Source organism: Nycticebus coucang, chromosome 5 (assembly GCF_027406575.1).
Source record: "Nycticebus coucang isolate mNycCou1 chromosome 5, mNycCou1.pri, whole genome shotgun sequence".
Lineage (NCBI taxonomy): Eukaryota > Metazoa > Chordata > Mammalia > Primates > Lorisidae > Nycticebus > Nycticebus coucang.
Genome location: NC_069784.1, coordinates 29,685,076 through 29,703,470, shown reverse-complemented (window position 1 = coordinate 29,703,470; position 18,395 = coordinate 29,685,076). Strand labels below are relative to the sequence as shown.

At 38.4% G+C, this 18,395-nt stretch overlaps 1 protein-coding gene across 2 annotated transcripts in view; it reads left to right on the top strand.

The window, feature by feature from the left end:
• Nucleotides 1–18,395, top strand: part of PLPPR5 (phospholipid phosphatase related 5) — a 141,030-nt gene that overhangs the window by 106,354 nt on the left and 16,281 nt on the right. Inside the window, exons 4-5 of one of the 2 annotated variants that reach the window (XM_053592667.1) lie at nucleotides 1,668–1,844; nucleotides 9,750–9,884. In XM_053592667.1, the coding sequence (XP_053448642.1) occupies nucleotides 1,668–1,844; nucleotides 9,750–9,884 (312 nt within the window). The remainder of the gene's footprint in view (nucleotides 1–1,667; nucleotides 1,845–9,749; nucleotides 9,885–18,395) is intronic. The other variant, XM_053592668.1, reaches the window with a different exon arrangement.

Genomic DNA, 18,395 nt, shown 5'->3' with positions numbered 1-18,395 from the left:
CAAGGACCACTATGGAGACAATCAGCTTTTACTTTTCCCTCGAAGTATTGGGACTTGAGATAGATTGCAAAAGTCTAGAACTTGCTTAGAGAGAAGCCTTATGTCGCTTTAACTTTTTAAATATTCATACAGTTTCTTTTGGCTGATGAAAGGGCTTTAAACTTAGTCTAGGAAAGAAAAGTAGAGAAAATATAACAATTACTAGTATTACTAAAATAATTACTAAAATAATAACTCCTGTGGCCTAAAAATTTAAACCCTGATGTTGGTTTACTTAGGCAAATCTATTGTTTATTTCACTGAAAATGATAGCCAAGGGCTTATATGCATTTCTCTGTATTTTTCTGAGTGTTTTTTTCAGTTCCAGACACTCACTGACATTGATAGCATAAAATCTGATTGTACTTTCAAAGTCATGTCTTTTATAATTACTCTACTAATGATTTGAAATAATAATTGACACATTCCACTTGTAGTCAACAATGCATTTGCTGATAGAGTAATACATGGTTTAAATTACGAACAATTGAGCTATAGAATAAATCACATGAGGAAGGACCAAGTTTTTCTTGAGCCTAGTGGCTCATAACTTAAAGAAATTTCATTCATGACAATCAGTGGCATTATTTAATCTTCATTATCATATGTGAAGATGCCAAAAAATGTAGGTATCTATTCACTGTTTTCCTCTGGTCTTATTTTTTATTATTTTTATTATTTTTCTGTTATATTATTTTTCTGACCCTCCCTCTGTTGCCACAGGCTAGAGTGCTATGGCCTCATTCTAGCTCACAGCAACTCAAACTCTTGGGTTCAAGTGATCCTCCTGCCTCAGCCTCCTGAGTAGCTGGGAATATAGGTACCTGACACAACACCTCACTAATTTTTCTATTTTTAGAAAAAAAAAAGACCATTCAGGCTGGTCTTGAACACCTGAGCTCAATTGATCCTCCTGCCTTGGTCTCCCACAATGCTAGGATTATAAGAGTGAGCCACCCATGCCCAGCCTTGTTTTGGTTTTAGTTGACACATTTCCCTTGTTGTACTTAAGTTTTTGGTTGTCATAATTCTGGCTAGTCAAAGTTATTTCATAATTTCAGATGACAGCATAAAAGCAAACCTTGGCACTGCATTGAACCTAAATTCTTTCTTCAAAGTAACATCTATTTGGTATATATGTACTCCATTTGATTTTTTCTAGCTATATCACAGTTTTGGTTTTATCAAGTAAGCATCCTTGCCATATTTATATGGCATATATAAATATAAACATTAAAACACCCCACTAGTTTCCCCTTTCTAACAATATTGTTGAGATTGATCTAAAATAAAAAATTCAGATAAAACCAAGACTAGGTACAGTAAAAGTGAAAACAAAAAGGGTCATTGGAAATATTTGTGCTCAGTGTTTCTAGATGTTTAACAGCGTCACGTGACAATTGGCCATTAGCAAGAAATTGCCATATGAGGTAAGTCAAATTAACAAATTGTGACTCTTGGATCCCACTTTAAGAAACTTCCATCAAAAGTCCATAAACTGTAGTTAATCATTTGAACCATATAGCTACACATACATGTCTATAGATATCTACACATAAAAAATATGCTGTGCCTATAAAGGAAATGTCTCCCTAAAACATTTATTATTTTTTTATTTACTATTTCAGATGTACATTACCAACACAATCAAAGCCAAAGGAACCAGACTGGCTAAGCCAGTTCTGTGTCTGGGCTTAATGTGTCTGGCCTTCCTTACGGGACTCAACAGAGTCGCCGAATATCGGAATCATTGGTCAGATGTGATAGCAGGCTTTCTGGTTGGAATATCCATAGCAGTGTTTCTGGTAAGTGCACATTGATTTAGATGTGATTGTGTTTTTAATTAGTTTGCATAACCACCTGTAAGAAAGCACACGTATGCTTCACTGGATTTGTCTACACATGATATGTTCAAGTATAAAATATGTACGGGTGTGTGTTAACTGTGTGTGTGTGTGTACATACATGAATGTATGTATGTATATATATATATACTTTTTTTTTTTTGTAGAGACAGAGTCTCACTGTACCGCCCTCGGGTAGAGTGCCATGACATCACACGGCTCACAGCAACCTCTAACTCTTGGGCTTCCGCGATTCTCCTGCCTCATTCTCCCAAGTAGCTGGGACTACAGGCGCCCGCCACAACGCCCAGCTATTTTTTTGTTGCAGTTTGGCCGGGGCTGGGTTCGAACCCACCACCCTTGGCATATGGGGCCCGCGCCCTACTCACTGAGCCACAGGCGCCGCCTATATGTACATTTTTTAAAAACCATTCATTTTTTTCTTCCTCTCCCCTATGTTCGGCCTAAAGTCAGATTTGGGGATGAAACATACATAAATATTTTCATTTAAAATAGAAAAAGTCTTCCCCAGATAGTTTTTAAGATGGGGTTGTTTAGATATTTTTAAATTTCCTCAGGGCAGTATCTGGAGCATCTCAAAATCCCCTAGTGACTCCATATGGGTCCTTCAGTGAGTCCCCATGTCACACAGCTCTCTAAGGGGTTAAACCTCACCTATGAGATGAGCCATCCCCCTTTAGTCACTAAAAATGCATGAAGACTTTCCAGGACTCACTGTGTTAAGTCACGTTTTCACCAGCAGCACAGAGCCCGCACGGTGACTGCTAATGAAGTGAGCGTGCCATCTGCACCCTTCTAAAATCTCCCAGGAATATTCCCACAGGCTTTGGTCGTTGGGAAGTATGTTTGAGTTTGACTTCATTTTAAGCATGGGTATAACATTTTGCCTAGATTAAAAATGTGCAGACTACCAATCAAAACGTATTTTTTAATTGATCCGTTTTAATTTAAGAAATACTTTATTTCCATTTTGATTACATCTAAATTGTTACTTTGATGTAACTTTCATTTCTCAGCCTTCTTTGACTAGTCAATAAGTAGTAAGCAAAAACCTATGCAAATGCCAAGCACGGTGACTCATGCCTGTGATCCCAGCACTTTGGGAGGCCGAGGTGAGCAGATATCCCCTGAGCTCTCCAGTTTGAGACCAGCCTGAGCTAGACTAAGAAAATAGCCAGGCGTTGTGGCAGGCACCTGTAGTCAAGATAATCACTTGAGCCCAAAAGTTTGAGGTTGCTATGAGCTATGATGCCATGGCACTCTACCAAGGGTGACAAAATGAGATTCTGTCTCAAAAAAAAAAAAAAAGCAAAGAAACAAACAAAAAAAAACTTATGCGAACCTTTCCAGCTACCTTATGTTGGAGCGCTGTTTACATATCAGACGTTCTAAATAAGTTATTTCCTCTAGAATCCCCTGGGGTAAAGCGTTGACCTTGACTTCACCTCTTCTCTGCATCCTGTGTTGCTATTTTTCTTGATATGACTCTTTCCAATTCCCATTGTCATGTGGCGAGATAGGCCCAACCATCTGTCTTTTCCAGATATATCCTCTGTAGCCTCATGAAAACTGGGCCCGGACTTAGACCACAATTTTTTCCTTACTTCTGTCCACTATAGTTGAAATAGATAAACATCTCAAAGAGCAAAACAAACAAAGAAAATAATCATAGGCAAAGCAAAGGGCACTCCAGTGGCCACGGTCTCAAAGCCCTGGTGTCAGGCAAGTGTGTGGGCTGCCCAGAGCCATAACAACTCACCAGCATCTCATCAGCCTTCTTGTTTACCTTCCTGTGGCGTTGATGTCTTCCTTTTATTTCTGGTGAACACCTTATCAATTTTCCAGGCCAAACTCAGAAACCTGGTGATTGCGAGCTGGGGACTCTGGATGCCTCCTAAGCTGAAGACCCTCTATTGCATATAGTAATTTGAACACCCATGCTAGCCCTTTAGACATTTCCACACACTTGGAAAAGGATCTCGTGAAAACGTCATGTGCCAACAATGCCTGTGAAATAGCTAACCCTGCAGGGGTGCATTCGCTCATAGCCGTTTCCCAGCATGAGTGCATGAAGGTGTCTCTCAGTGGTTCTCAACCTTCCTCATGCCGTGACCCTTTAATACAGTTCCTCATGTTGTGGGGATCCCCCAACCATAAAATTATTTTTGTTGCTACTTCATAACTGTAATTTTCCTGCTGTTATGAATCATAATGTAAATATCTGATATGCAGGATGGATGTGCATTGGTTGCGACCCACAGGTTGAGAACCGCTGCTTTGAATGAAGCTGATAACAGCCTCCCTAAAGGATTCTTCTAAAAATCTATGAAGGTCAAACAAAATAGTGCGTGTTCAATGAACGGCCACGAGAATGACCAAAATAAATTCCAGAAATGATAGCTTGTTTCCTCTGAGTCCTTTTTACCTACATAAGATTTGTGCTTTGAAAATACGTTTGCTGGAAAATAAAACCCCGGGTGAAGATGGAGGAAACAGGTCAATCAGTAGCACGGAAATAAGATGGCTCAAATTGGACCTTGGTGGCACAAAGAAGGAGGGGAGATATCCAGTGTATCCTCCAAGACATTTAGGAAGTGAATGGTTTGGAGCCTGATAGAACCAGAGGTGATAGGGGACGGGCAGGGGGAATGCTCTACGATGATTCCAAGGTTTCTCATTTAGGCAACTCAATAGAATATTTTCAGCAATGGTTCCAGCCTCTGCCTTGCAATATCATGGGGTATATCCAGTTATCTTGGAGTGTGTGCAAAATTCTAAAATGAATTCAAATTAAAATTAATGCTGATCTACTCCAATCCTCAGTGTCTTGGTTATAGGAACTCACACCCCTCAAGTCACCCAGCCTCGGTGCCCAGCATTTGCCTTTTATTCAGTCTCCTGGTTCATTCCTCACATTAGTAATTCATTTAATTAATTTGCACTACAGAAATATTCATGTCTTATTTCTTTGCCCTCTGACCATCATCTCTCAAGTCTAGAAATTATTGCTTACTAAGGAGTAAAGCCTTCCCTGAACCGTAAGTAAAACAGTTAACCCTCCCTAAGGATTCCTTTCTTCATTTTCCACTTTAGTGTTCTCCGTGGCAGGTTTTAACTTTTAATAAATAACACAAATTGATTAATGTGTAAAAAAATTACTATGTAACATACCACATAAAACACTTGATTTCATTCTGCTATCATTCCCATTTCAGTGTAAGCTTGTTACACAGACGTCCAATTATCTGTTTTGTTCACTATGTATCCCTAGTAACTAGAAAAGGAAACTATTTGCTGAAGGGATGAAGGCATGGATGATTGGATGAAGTCCTGTTTTAATTACGTCCCTGAACTCCTTAAAGCAGTGGTTCTCAACCTTCCTAATGCCGTGACCCTTTAATACAGTTCCTCATGTTGTGGTGACCCCCAACCATAAAATTATTTTCTTTGCTACTTTCTAACTATAATTTTGCTACTGTTATAAATGATAATGTAAATATCTAATATGCAGGATGGTCTTAGGCAACTCCTGTGAAAGGGTCATTCAACCCCCAAAGAGCTCATGACCCACAGGTTAAGAACCACTGCCTTAAAGAGTTAAAGGAAAGCCCACGTGTAGTAAGTGGCCCTGGGTATCACCTTAAGTCCTCATCTTTGATGAATAAATTTGAATCTTTTCCACACTTGAGATTTGGCTCAGGTAAGTTCTAATTTCTCTGGGAAGTTTCTCTGATTAGCTGTATCTCCCATTTTTCCTGAATTTCTACCATCCTGTCAGTTGTTCCTGTTACAATATGTTAAGGAATTATATTCTGTCTTAAATGTATCACTCTTAATATTGTGTTTCAGGTTAGACAGTACTATCTTCATGTTTAGCAAAATACAAAACAAATCCTAGTTGAACAATAGCTGTAGATTGATTAATATTATTTTACTAAAGTATCTGCTTTGAAGCAGATACTAAGAATGACATGAATGACAATGTCAGGCAGAATAATTCAAGTTTATTGAGCCACCACAATGGCTTGTCCTGTATTTAAAATATATGTAAAAAATAATAACAATAATAGTTATTTGTGTGCCCTTAACTACCTTAACTTAATCCTTATAATACCTCATTGAGGAGCTGTAGTTACTGTTCTCATTTTGCAGGAAAAAAAAAAAAAGGCTTGATTATATTAAGTTAACTTGCCCACGTTCATAAAGTTAGTACATTAGAGAGAGCAGGACTGAGACCCAGGCCTGACCCCAAAGTCCACGCATTTAATCCCATGCAATAATGATGTTTCATTTGCCACAAAGGAAGAGGAAAAGTGAACGCTAATGATCAGATTAATTTATTCTCACTTCTGGGAAAAAATATGTGGGTGATGGTGATTTATAGATATCTTTGTAGGAAGGAGTTTACAGCTTTGAAGAGACATATATGTGTCAATCAAAATATTACTGTAAGTTGTGTATAATTTCATGCTGAGATGGGTGCTTTGATAAAAAGAATCACAGTCTCATGAGAGCAAAAAACAAACGGAAACAAAATAACTGTCTCAGTTAGGAGTTCAGGGGAGGTAGCCGTTAGCAGGTGATGTTGAGATGAGACGCGTGGCTGGGTTGAATACTGTGCACAGATGGTAGAGATGGGGAGTATTCCACGCAACAGGGAGGGAAAGGGAACAGAAGCATTTGGAAAATTGAGGGAAGGCAGGCTGCGAAGGTGGGCCAGAGTTTTCACTTCAATAGAAATGGAAAGCCAGGCCACAAATGGCTTTAACAGGATGATGTAATTCGATTTAAATTTGGGAAGACCACTCTCACAACATTGTAGAAAATAGATCAGAGGGATCAAAGTCAGGGTTAGAGGGGTAGTTTAGAAAACTATGCAGGAATCTTGACAAGAGGTGGTGGCGGCGGCTTAGTCCTTGGAGTTAGTTGGTGGAGGAGATAGAATGAAGCAGATATAAGAAATAGAAATATTTAGAGATAAAAATAGTTAGAAAGTAAAACTGAGCAGATTCAGTGCTCAGTCATGTATAAGGGGTATAATGGATAAATCCAAGTTTTCAGCCGTGTGCCCCCTCCTTCGAGTGGAGGCAAGTGTGTGTATGTTGAAGCAGGGATGTCACCTTACCTTGAGAGAGTCCAGGAAAAGATCAAAGTTGAAGTGGGGCCAGGGATGGGCAGATCCTGAGTTTAGTTCTGAATTTTTGTTGAATCTGTCATACCTTTGCTAACCAAAGAAACGAAGTTAACTTAGTATTCTACTGCAATCTCTTCATTTTCCAAACGAGAAAACTAAGACCCAGGGACCTGTCCAAGACGGTGTATACGCAGGCATGCCCAGGGTCAAAATCCAGGTCTCCTTCCTTTCTTCTTATCAGCATTTTTATGGAAATCAGTTGCATACTTAACAAGTGTTAGCGGACATATTAAATATGTAATATGATTCTAATGAAGTTTTGGCAATTTCCCTCCTTATAACAATTTAAATAATAAGAGTCATGAAGAATATTGTTTTGCTGATACTATTTAATAAGTATCTACTATGTGTTAAGCTTTTAAAGATTTCACATCTGATTTTTCAGCTGTTTCAGTTGCATTGTCCTGACCTTTAATTAAGACAGATAACCGATACATCCTTTCAAAGAGTTTTTCATATCTAAATACATTTAAAAATTACACTAATTTCAGAAGCCAATATTAACTCTAGATGAACTTTCCTTCATCCCATTAGTTCTGTATTATGTACATAGTTATTTCAACAAATTTTACTTCAGAAGAATTATCAGTATTTTTTAATCAACCAATTTACAATTAATTTATAATACCAGTAAAAAGGGAAACGTAAGTATATGTGTTTATATGTGTTTCATGGAATAGATGTGAAACGCCTTGATTGTTTCATTGTTATTGTTGGCTAAAAATTGTGATTATATCCTTTGTATTCTAGAACAGTGCTCAGTCAGCAAACTACAGACCAAATGTGGCCTGCTGCCTATTTTTGTAAAAAAAGTTCTATTGGAACATTGACACATTGATTCATTTGTGAACTTTCAATGACTGATTTTTCACCAAAGGTCAGACAGAGTTGGGTAGTTGTTAGAGAGGCATAACCCTGCAGAGCTAAAAATATTTACTTTCTTCCCTTCACAGACAAAATTGGCTGACCCTATTTTGAGGGCAATCAGTATCTGTCAGTCTTTGTGGGGTCATAAAGCTGGTAACATTATTTGTTAGTGGGTTATTCACCTATCCATTTCCTAGCCCTTACAATTCCTTACTTTCAAGATCTCAGTGGCAGGAGTCAAACCGAGGTGTCCAGTTATCATCAGGTTTTGACCTATGCTTCCAACCTCTCATTCTTCCAGGAAATGGAAGGAGAAGAAATAGGTAACAATTTCCAAGGAAATATTTTTCCGATGTAAAGTCTCCTAGTATGTGTTATTATTTTATAGATGTGTAAATTTTATTTAAAAACCAGAGAATAACTATGATCTAATTGGCCTTGAAAAATATTCTGTATTGAGTCCTATTAAAGATAAGGATTTCTAATGGAGCTCTTGTGAAAGCATGTAATGTGAATATACAGTTGCATATTAAACATTTATTTTATAAAATGAATGTTAGGTTATAACTATAAATAAAGACTGTACTTTGATTTATAATACAATATAAAACCCAGAAACAGAAAACTTAAGAATGCCTTAAGAACACCACTAGTCAGCAGGGCACCGTGGCTCACTCCTGTAATCCCAGCACTTGGGAGACCAAGGCAGGTGGATTGCCTGAGCTCACAGGTTTGAGACCAGCCTGAGCCAGAGCGAGACTTCATCTCTTAAAAAAAAAAAAAAAAAAATGCCAGACATTGTGGTGAGCTGTAGTCCCAGCGATTTGAGAGGCTGGGGCAAAAGAACTGCTTAAGCCCAGGATTTTGAGGTTGCTGTGAGCTTTGAGGCCACGGTACTCCACCAAGGGTGACAAAGTGAGACTCTGTCTCAAAAAAAATAAATAAATAAAATAAAAATACCACTAGTCAATATAGAAAATAATTTTACCGGTTTGTGGAACTCATGATTTCTTAAAATACTATGCAATAGAATCGCAAGCTTCTCCAATGCTTAACTCCTAACCCTTGTTCTTCATTGACTAAATCAGAATCTTTAGGGGAGGGCTTAGGAACGTGCATTTCTTAACAGCAACTTAATTTTTATGCACACTAAGGTATGAGAATCTCTGGTTGAGTTCAAATCCTGTCTCCTAGGGGATATTATCAATTGAAACAAGGGTCAGTTTATTTTCTATAAAGGGTCTTCTATTTCAGTAACAGCCCCACTAAGCGGTTGTTGAAATGCCAAGTATCTATGGAACACAATAATAGAAGACAAACTCGGTGAATTAAAGGGATGCCACTAAATTAGAGAGTGCCAGTTGTAGAAGGTTTATTATGAATGCAATGATATTGAAGCAACAGAAAATAATTAGCATTTAAATTAAGTTGTAGGTTAGCCACATTAGGGAAAGGTTAGCTTGCTTTGAATTTTTATAAGGTTACGGGGTTATTTTTGGATTGATATGAGCATTGACTATAATGCAATGAAAATGTTGGAATAATAAAACTGTCATTATTAATTGAGCTACATAGTAATGGGAGAATTTTCTTGAACATAACTCCACTGGATTAGCTATTCAAATTTATACAAGATAAAATGGATATAAAGTTATGTAAGTAACATTTAAGTAACTTTACTACTCAATTCCATGTTTAGATTTATTAAGCTCCTCAAAACGGTGATGATAGTGTCATAGGGAAGATAGTTTTGATTTAACTTCACTTGTTTTCCACAATTTTAGGTCGTATGCGTGGTAAACAATTTCAAAGGAAGACAACCAGAAAACGAGCACGTACACACGGATAATCTGGCACAGACACCAATGATCGGCATTCCTCGGGTAGAAAGTCCTTTGGAAAAGGTAACATCTGCACAGGTGATTCACAATTCAAATTCTAAACTGGGATTATCTAGAGCCAGTGAGTAATTATTTCTGTGTGTATATAGGGAGAGCATCTGACAGTCTCTGTTAATTTACTTAAACCTTAGGTTTGAATGTGGTATTTAGCAAGAATTTAGTCACTGAACAGATCATCTTACGAAAATGCATATCACATTTACAGTGTTTCTTTGTATCCCTCTTTTGAAAGCTCACAAGGAATCCATTTGGTACTTTGCTGTAGATTTTAAATAACTAACATTGTGCACTGGTCTCACATGTGGGAAAAATAAGAAGGTAGTTTTGCTGAGAATCTATGCATTTTTCACAAAATACATTCCATTTCTTCCATGCTCCCTTTCTATGAGAAAAGGATTAGGTCCTAGTACAATGCCTGACACAAAATCAGGGCTCGATAAATATTAGCTGAATCTCAAAGTTAAAAAGTTATTTTTATTTTATTTAATTTATTTATTTATTTTGAGATAGAGTCTCACTCTGTTGCCCAGGCTAGAGTGATAATGTTAGCCTAGCTCACAGCAACCCAGGGCCAAACTGCTGGGCTCACGTGAGTGTTGGGATTACAGGCGTGAGCCACCACGCCCAGCCTCAATGCAGACAGTTCTGACAACAGGAAAACACCTGCCATGCTGTTCCAAGGGTGAGGCTGGGCTGAAGGTAGCCAGACCAGGCAGCACTTTGCCTGGCAGGTTGAGGCCTTCTTGAGTGTGGCAGTGAGCAAAGAAACCTGACCAAAACTTTGCTTTACACTTTTGTCCAGATAGAATAACATTTCCTGAATGTTAATGTGGGTATTTGTAAAATGCGCGTATTTGTAAAATGCGGGTAAAAATGATTGCTCAGAAGGTTACTAGAGACCTGTTCATTTCCACATTTTGATTGACATCTTAGAGGAAGAGTTCAGTTTCCTGCCTATCAGTTATTCACATGGTGTGAATTTGTGAGAGATAATATATGCAATGAAAGAATAAAAACTCTTTTGAGAGACTGCAATAAGAAACAATTAATAATTAACTAGAATTAAAAGAAACTTTTTTGTAATAGGATTCAAGTTCTGGTCAGAGGAACTTGGAATACTGTGTACTGACCTTGACAACACACTACTAAAGTGGGCAGTGATGGAATAGTTAGCATTCAATAAATATTTGCTAAGTGAGCAAATGGATGTATCTTGACTCAATGTCATAATTAGGGGGGACTTTTGGAAGAATAAAAAAAGATGAGTCTAGAGAAAAAGAAGACTGAGGAAAGAAGCAATAGCTTTCCACAAGTATCCCAAGGACTGTTATATAAGAGAGAAGAGGTTTGCTCTGGAGCAGGTCAGAGATCACAATTATAACAAAAGAAGGAAAGTGGGTATAAAAAGACAAATAACGTCTAGAAAGAAGAAAAATCTTTCTGAAAATGGAATGGCACCCATAAGAGAGATGAAATTTCCTTTCACTATAGGAATTCCAGAATAACAAAATAATGACTTCTCTATGATACTTTGAAGGGAATTCAAGCATTCAGCTAAGGATAGAGGTACAAAATAATAATAATGTTACAAATACTAATAATGGCTAGCATTTAATGACCATCAGTATATGTGAAGTTGTGTGCTGATGGTTTATATAAATTCTATCAAAACACATCCAGGTTCTACAAAGTACAGTTTTAGTCAGCTCGTGGAGCAGAGTTCATGTACCCACTCTAGCGGGATCTAAGAAAGAAATGAACTACTTTGTCCTCTAAGCCATTGGATTATTTTAATTCTTTTCTACAGTGGCTTAGCTCATCTCCTATTAGAATAAATCTCCCCATTTTCCAGTTAAGAAAAATGAACTTCCAAAGGGTTAAGTAAGTCTACATCATTGATCAGCAGCAGAGAAAAAATATACAGTGTAATGTTTTTCATACCTATGTGAGAAAATGTTTTAAAAATTGAATAATATGTACAAAATTAGATCATGTTTAGCTCAATAAATACAGAAAGCAGTGGAATTTAGAAAGAGATGACAAACATGTATGAACTATACAGTCATGCTAACAATTAGAGTCCTTTTTCATTCTATATGCCTCTGAAATTACCTTTACTAATAATCACCATCTTCTGTTTTGTAACATGTTTATTTAAATGAGGGTTCTTCCTAGCTCTGCCACAAATATTCTTATGTGCGATTACAGCATTCTCTACATATATTAAATGATTTAAAAATTCCTGTTGTTGATTTTGTGATAGTTCATTTTTATTAACCATGTTAAAATATTAGTTGATAAAAGCAGAACTACCCCACTGGAATCTAGCAATGGCTAGACTTGAGTGTTTTTCAACTTCTTTACTCATCTTTTTTTGTTGCTGTTTATGACAAATTATTGTGCTTTGCTTTTTCTCTGTAGTTAGGGAATAACTTAATTCAAGGGAATAACCTTAATTCGTTCTCCCATGCTCACCACAGGGCCTTGGCACCACACCCTGCGGCGCTCCAGCATCCTCTTGTCTTTCTCTTCCTGTTCCCTGACAGTGCCTGCTGTTTGCCCACTCCTCAGAACTCACACAAGCCGCAGGCAGACGGGGCGGCTGGGTGGTGGGAATCCATCTCAGGCTTCCTTCCGGAACTCAGAGGACATGTATCTGTGCTCATCAGCCAGAAAGGGAGGGAGGCCGCCACTTGCGGGAGGCCGCCACTTGCGGGAAGCCTGGAAGAGCTTTCTTTCCTTTTTATAAGGAGTGTTTGAGAAAATATACAGTCCTTGAGTAACATTGTTTCATCTTTTCATTTGACATGTTCCATCCAACATTGATGAGAAAAGAAAAAGATTTCCAGCCAGGGCCACTGTCTGTGTGGAGTTTGCATTTCTCCTGGGTCTGGGTAGGTTTTCTTGGGGTACTCCAGTTTCTTCCCACATCCCAAAGCCCCTAATGTGAGGCAAATTGGCCACACGTAGTCCCATGATGCGTGCTGTTCTGGCCAGACTTGGTGCTTGCCTCGTGCCCTGAGCTCCTGGGATAGGTTTTGGTACCCACAACTCTGAACTCTAACAATTGGGTAAATCATTTTACTTACATTTTTGTTGTTGTTGTTGTTTTTCATTCTTCTTAAATGTATGTGTATTCACATTTATTTCACTGTTTATTTAAAGTGTTGGTTCTTTATTTAGAAGTTTGGTGATATTTTTTTGACCAGAAATATTCAGTGGGATCTTAACTCTTGTTTACATTTAGCCAATGGTAAAATTGGTTTTGTTACATGCTGTTTTGCGTCAAGTCACAGTTTTCAAGAGCCTATCAGTGAAGTTAAGTGAGGGTTTGCTGTAGTGTTTTCATCATAGTTCCTATTGGTAAACAAGTACATGAAAAATCCTTTGCAGTACATTGATTTTCATAATTGACAGTTGGAGAGGGACGTTAGATCCTAAAAGCTGGCCCCCCAAAGAGAGTAAGGGATACAGGCACACCCAATATTGTAGCTTCATTTTTGGCTGTCACTTTTGTGTGGAAAAGATAGGGGATTTCTTTTAGAAGTTATGTGCTTATATAACCTTTTCTGTTCAAAGTACATGTTTGATAAACTATAAGCTACAGAATAATTATAGCATGCAAGCATTCTTTATTTTTATGCCAGCAATTTATCCCTTAATTACAGGGAGTTTGTCATATGGTTAATTACCATCGTTTATGGGGAAAAGTCATGATTTTTGTGAAAGCTAAGTACATTTGAACATACATTACATTTGGTTTTTGAAAAGAATTAGTCATCTGTGGAAACTGGCCCATCGTATCCCAATGTCCACTAAATTCTTTTGTCCTATTGTCTATAAACATTGGCTGTTTGTCGTATCAAATCCTGAAAATCCCACACGTACATCAGTAGTGAATTATTAAGTCAATTACGGCACATTCGTGCACTGGGCTCCGCTACCTGTTAGTGTGGGGCTCTGCTCACAAGTTCTGGAGTAGACTGGCTGGGAATTCTGGATGGTTTTGACCTTAGGCAACTCTCTCCAGTGCAGCTGACTAGTTTTTTCTTTCCTAAATTGACCATTATGAGTTCAATAAGCTAATAGTAAAGCATTTAGGATAGAGTCCGGCACCTGGGAGACCCCTACATAATTGCCACAATAATTACTGTTATCATTTAACAGTCAAAATAGACGAGGTAAACAAGATGTGGAGATTGTTTCAACAGAGTGTAACATTTTTAGGAAAAAAACTTTATATACACATATAAAATGCATAAGCATATGTATAATAAACCAGTTATGCAAATACCACATAAGATATTTAGCTTTAGTAGCCTAGAAAGGGAAAGGAGCATGTGGGTGAGAGAGAGAGAGAGAGACAAGTCAGAGAAATGCTTAAACCTAAAAAGGCTGACATGGGGTCCATGACTTTATCTGTATTCCTAATACATTCTTCCTTCCTTTGCTTTTTGCTTTTTTTCTCCCTCTCTTCTTTCTTTCTATAATGAAATACTATACTATCATGATTAATTTTGTAACTAAAAATTACAATTTTAAAAAATGCTTTTTCTTAAGCTGTTTTCTAAAGTGGTTCCAATGCTTCTCATGTAATTGACAAGTCCTATGTTCAGATTGACCCAAGTCCCTTGGATAAATTCCCACAGGATAATCTAAATTCCTGTGCTCCTTTCTTATGACTCACATGATCTTTCTGAAAGTGTCTGGTTCATTTTTCTCTACCAAATTGGGCGTGGGACTCTCGGTGGTAGCTACCACACCCTCATGCTCAGGGTCCAGCTTTCCCTGGTACCTACGGCCATCCCCACTTCAAGTCACATGGGCCTGTGACACTGCACATGAGTTGTGGGCAGGTGCCTCTCACACACAGGATCCGCAAAGTTCCCACCCACCAAAGGACCCAGGGAGCCCAGTCTCTTTGTAGGTCATATCACTCCTTCCTCTCCAACTCATACTTTTCTGACTCGGCCTTTGGGGGCCCATGGATTTCAAACAAAGCTTCAATGTTGCTGACTTCAGGTTGTCTCCAAAACCACAAAGACTCTATTTAGCACCCGAAGGAGCCTAAGAAACAAACATCTGACCCTCCTTCTAGAAAGTGGAGATGGAGGCAATACTGGTACATTTCATTATCTTTAGACTCCTAAAGATATTAGTGAGAATAATGTAGGAATTAATATCTTAATAATGTCACCAAGAGTGAAAACTAGATGGAGTAAAATCTTATATATTAAAATGTATGTTTATACATTATAAATGCATTCATTTTGAGGGAATTTTCCAAAGAACAATCAAATTCTTTCTTAGCTATTAAAGAAGTGCTAAGTTGGAGGAGGAGCTAAATCATAATTCCCCAGAATTTCAAAGAGTGAAGAGCAGGGCCTGGAGCAGCATGTGAGGGAGGGAGGAGCCCATTAGAGCAACGCCTGGGACCAACACCATTGTGGAACAAGTTAGCAAACAGGCAAATAGTCACCCAAAGGAAGCCCAGACAAGAAGCTGTCCTCAGATCAGGCTTCTCATTAATAGGCATTCCTGTCAGACAAAGGGACACTTTTCTAAACCAAATGGGTACCCTACAACTGGATAGTTACATTCATTCATAAAACTAAACAAAATTTGCCTCAAAGACTGCACCATTCTCCTGGAGTAGAAGTTAGACCAAACAAAACAGCATTCTTTCCCGTGTTTCAACAAAAATAGGCATGAATGAAATGGTGTAGAAACAAAGTGACCTTCCTGGAAATGCCCCTGGTCTCAGCTTCTTCTCATAGTTCACCCAGGCTGGTAAAACACCCATATGATGATGCAAAACTACGTCTTCCAGCTCTTCCACTCAAGATGTAAGTGGAGCCTCCCCTCACTATTCATGAGAATAGTTAAGAGATGGTTGATGAATTCTCTCCTAGGCATTTCAGGAAAATGAACTGACCCATTTTGATGCAAGCACGAATAATCAAAGGAGAACTTAAATTCTTTAAAATGATTTCTTGACGCAGATGAGAGGGAAAGACATATTTCAAGAGATAATGCACGAGTTTTTGTTTTTTTTTTAAAGATAAACTGTAAGAAATTTAATTAAATTTATTGCAGACAGCATCTCCTTTCCACAGTCAAGGAAATTAAAGAAAACAAGTGAAAGGAGAGATGCAAAATAGCTGCATGAGATACAAGATATATCCTAGATGAAGTAATGTCTTCAGAGTTTTTAAGGAATAAATTTGTGACATATAATTCTCTTCTCAACTAAAGGATCATTTAAGTGTTCAAATAACCATAAAGAATTCAAGAATTGGGCGGCGCCTGTGGCTCAGTTGGTAAGGTGCCGGCCCCATATACCGAGGGTGGCAGGTTCAAACCTGGCCCCGGCCAAACTGCAACCAAAAAATAGCCGGGCGCTGTGGCGGGCGCCTGTAGTCCCAGCTACTCGGGAGGCTGAGGCAAGAGAATCGCTTAAGCCCAGGAGTTGGAGGTTGCTGTGAGCTGTGTGAGGCCACGGCACCCTACCGAGGGCCATAAAGTGAGACTCTGTCTCTACAAAAAAAAAAAAAAAAAGAATTCAAGAATTGTACTACTCATGAAAAGTTTCCAGAAATCTTTACTCAGTAATATACCAATATCCAGAGATAAAATTAAGAAATCCATGCTATAAAACTTAGCAGAAAGAATGGAAACCATTGAAATATAATACTTTTTTAAAATTTAATTTAATTTTTTATTAAATCTTAGCTGTGTACAATAATGTAATCATGAGGTACAATGTGCTGGTTCCATATACAGTCTGAAATATTTTCACCGAACTGGTTAACATAGCCTTCATGGCATTTTCTTAATTATTGTGTTCAAACCCTTACACTCTACACTTAGTAAACTTCACTTGCCCCCTTCCAAGATGCACCCTAGGTGTGGACCCACCAATCACCTTCTAATTAGAATTAACTATTGTAAAATGCAGTATCAGAATCAGTGAAAAATTATAAATTTTGTTAAAAACGAGATATGCTATAACAAAAGAAAATCATGTTAAAGAACAAAATGAGAGAGAAATACTGGATAATACCCAGATGAGGAGTTTCTAAAAGTGTAGATGTATGAGATTTGCCAGAATTCACGAAGAGGGGCTTGGTATCACTACTTCATTCTTAGCATTGCCAACTAAAAAAATGTTCAAGCATTCTGAAAGATAAAGTCTACCAAGAATAATTTAAAATGGTTTATAAAAGGCTCATCACAAAGTATAAACTATAAACCACACACATATCAGTGAGTTGAGGTCTCTAACATACACAACATCCATATTGAAAAGTGGGCAAAGTCCATGAGTGGACAAATCACAGAGATCAAATACAACCGAGAGATCAATACATGGGAAACGGTCTCTGTCCCTCTAGATGCAGTATCAGGTAGATGATTCTCACCCTGTGAGAAATGGGGAGCCATTAAAAGAGCTTACGGAAGGAAATGGCATGTTCAGAAAGTAAGACTGAACAACAACAAAAAAAATGGGACATCATTATAGAAATCCAGTGAATGCTGCATACATGTAATGTTTACTGGATCTCCATAGAGCCATGTCTTGCCATTGTGATTGACCAACGATCACTTGGAGAAGTCTGTTTAACTCCAGTGCTAATTCCAAGAACTTATCCAGCCATCCCCATGATTTACAATAGACAAGGGCTGCTAGCCAGGGTATCACTGAGGAAACCGTCCCTCTCCCTCACCCCAAAGAACATGCTGAACCTTCATGCGCAGGTGGTCCACTGGCAGCCCATGGGCCGCATGCAGATTATTTGAGGCCTGTTTTGCTTATCTGTGGTGTTGGATATAGTGAAAATTATACATAGACCTTTTTTGTGCTCATCAGACAACTCTTTTATTTATCTATTTATTTTTGAGAGACAGTCTCACAATGTCACCCTTGGTAGAGTGCCGTGGAGTCACAACTCACAGCAACCTCAAACTCCTGGGCTTAAGCAATTCTCTTGCCTCAACCTCCCAAGTAGCTGGGACTACAGGCCCCGCCACCTGGCTATTTTTTGTTGCAGTTGTCATTGTTGTCTAGCTGACCCAGGCTGGGTTCGAACCCACCAGCCTTGGTGTATGTGGCCAGCTCTGCAACCACTGTGCTACATACAGGCGCTGGGCCCAGACAACTCTTCTTATGCCAATGTGCAGCAGAAAAGAAAACAGGCTGGACACCTTTGATGGCATCTCCCTAGCCTTCCTTCAGAGATTTCTCTTGCTGATAAGTAATGGGTAACATATGCACTGGCATTCTTTCCAAGATGATCCTCTCATCCCAGCAGGAAAGCACTGAGCTCTTTTGTCCTTTCCTCTCTGTCAACCCCACCTGTTCTCATTCTAAGACCCATAAAGGATGATGAGACTGCCATCTAGGTAAGCACATGGAAACAGTGTACATAGCACCAATTTTAACTGATGCCATACAGAAAATCTGAGAAAAGGGACATCTTATCTGGCAAGGGAGCAAAATTATTTTAAAACAAATTAAGAATGGATAGG